We start from the raw sequence: 2,098 nt of genomic DNA, 5'->3' as shown, positions 1-2,098 counted from the left end.
ATTTCATCTCTTTCACACACACACACACACACACACACACACACACACACACACACACACACACACACAAGTCTAAGAGTACTTGTAGAAATTGATTCTAAGAAGTGTGACATTTCTGCACCACTAGTGGCATTAAACGGAATTACAAACATTCCTACCACCTCTTCTGCCTATTCCCTATCTGCCATTGCTGAAACAGAATTCTTCAGGAGGCCAAACTACAGATGGCTTACTTCGAGTCTCTGCTCATTAGACTGGGAGTTTAACATAAAAAACCTACACATTTCACCCTGAAGTCTGCATGCAAAAACACCCAACTGAATGCTGGATTGCTGACACTGAGAGAATCCTCCTGTCTGAGTGAAAATAGTGCAGGATGATGATTCATTTCCCTTCCAGAGTGTGTTTGCATGAGCTGAAAAGTCTGCTGCTATGGTGTGTGGGTGGTCAGTTACCTTTTCAGCTTGTGTGTGCTCATCTCTGCAAAGCTCCGCCTCAGACTCCTGCTCTATATATGGCACATTAATCAACCAGGCAGCGGTACGGTCCAATGCACTGGGGTTCACTGGGGATGGGGCCTGTGGGACACACATACAAACACACACATATGCATGAATAAACTGAAGATGAAACCAGATACACTCACTCACACACACAAAGTCGTCATGCCAGGGGCATCGCATTCTCAACAGGCAACATGGACATGATGACATTTAGCATGACATAAGGCTGAATAAAAAAAGAACATGTATGAGAGCATGGTTATATATAATAGCATTCTAAGCTTGGATACTTTAGAAACTTAGTTCATGCAAATTGTTTATTATGACATCATACAATTGCCATTATAGTCCTCAATTATACTGCAAAAAAACTACTTTTTCATCAGCATTTTGTTGTTTTCCAAATAAAAATACGTAAGCATCCTGAAAATAAAATACATTTATCTCAGAAGTAAATTTAAGAGAACATTTTCAGGGACTGTATCTTGAATTTGAAATCATAGCTCTGAACTACATATTTCCCAACAAAAATATTGAAACATCCTTTATTTACAAAATAAATTTACTTAAGAAGTGAAAATATGCAAGGCATTAAAGATTTGTTTTCAGAGAAAACATCTTACATTAGGGTCGTTTTCAAATTGTTGTGTGTTTTAAGCATCATTTATGTTAGATTTATACTTGGAGTCAACATAAAAATGAAAATGTACTATTTTCTAAATGCATGTTATTGATCTTATCATGAACAATTCATCCATGCATGTTTAAATTTTGACCTCATAATTTTTAATTAAAATGTTAATCTTTCTTATAATCAACCTCAAGCTTGCATTCCGATCTGCCTCCATCCAGTCAACAACCGATCGATAGAACCAAGTCCCTGCCCTACCTTTTTTTTTTCAATACTCTGTTTCATTCTGATGTACTTCACAATACAGAAGGAAAAGATCTGACGCTACTGCCGTTTCATTGCGTTTCATTTAAAACACAGACAATTTGCCAATGAGGTTAGAAAAACAACAGTTCAGCTAGATCTTTCAGCAAATGTATAATGGAACTGATTCTAAAATCAACTACAGTATTCACAGAAAGTCCACAGATGTGACTTTCACAGTCAGAGAAAGAGCCTGGAGGTGCTCTGCGATGTAATAAAAGTGTGCGCAACATGTGGTTTCCATAGAAACGCTTCCAGCAATAACTTCAAGCGATCAATCAAATCCCAAGAGAGAGAATAATGCATTGTGGATATGGGAAATGCCCTTCCTGTCCCCTTCCTGTCCACTTCATTGTCAAATCGTTGAGAAAATGACTGCCAGTGGCAACAGTCAATGTCAGGGGGTTGGTGATTGGTAGCAAGCGAAGCCCTTTAACTCAGACTTGCCGCAAGATATATTAAAATTACTAGGTTAAGATAAAGATACATGATAAATGATACAGATTTTCCTGAAACAGATTTGCATGAAGCAGAAATTGTGATCGTCTTTTCTTCCGTTTTAATGTATACCCGCGTTTATTTTTTCCATCAGGAATTCATAGGATTGTTTGCTATTTGGCACATGAAATCTCAAAAAAAAAAAAAAAATTGGGCATGAAAA

General features: G+C 37.4%; 1 protein-coding gene across 3 annotated transcripts in view; it reads right to left on the bottom strand.

Annotated features, from left to right (window-relative positions):
* The window catches only part of LOC107693836 (disabled homolog 2-interacting protein-like), a 171,142-nt gene that overhangs the window by 6,316 nt on the left and 162,728 nt on the right, over window positions 1–2,098 (bottom strand). For all 3 annotated transcript variants that reach the window (XM_016493359.1, XM_016493360.1, XM_016493361.1), the window contains one exon: window positions 456–578. In XM_016493359.1, the coding sequence (XP_016348845.1) occupies window positions 456–578 (123 nt within the window). The remainder of the gene's footprint in view (window positions 1–455; window positions 579–2,098) is intronic.

The sequence above is a fragment of the Sinocyclocheilus anshuiensis genome, unplaced genomic scaffold, assembly GCF_001515605.1.
Source record: "Sinocyclocheilus anshuiensis isolate Anshui unplaced genomic scaffold, SAMN03320099.WGS_v1.1 scaffold1392, whole genome shotgun sequence".
Classification (NCBI taxonomy): domain Eukaryota; kingdom Metazoa; phylum Chordata; class Actinopteri; order Cypriniformes; family Cyprinidae; genus Sinocyclocheilus; species Sinocyclocheilus anshuiensis.
Note: the sequence above shows the minus strand (reverse complement) of the source record. Positions and strands in the feature narration are given on the sequence as shown.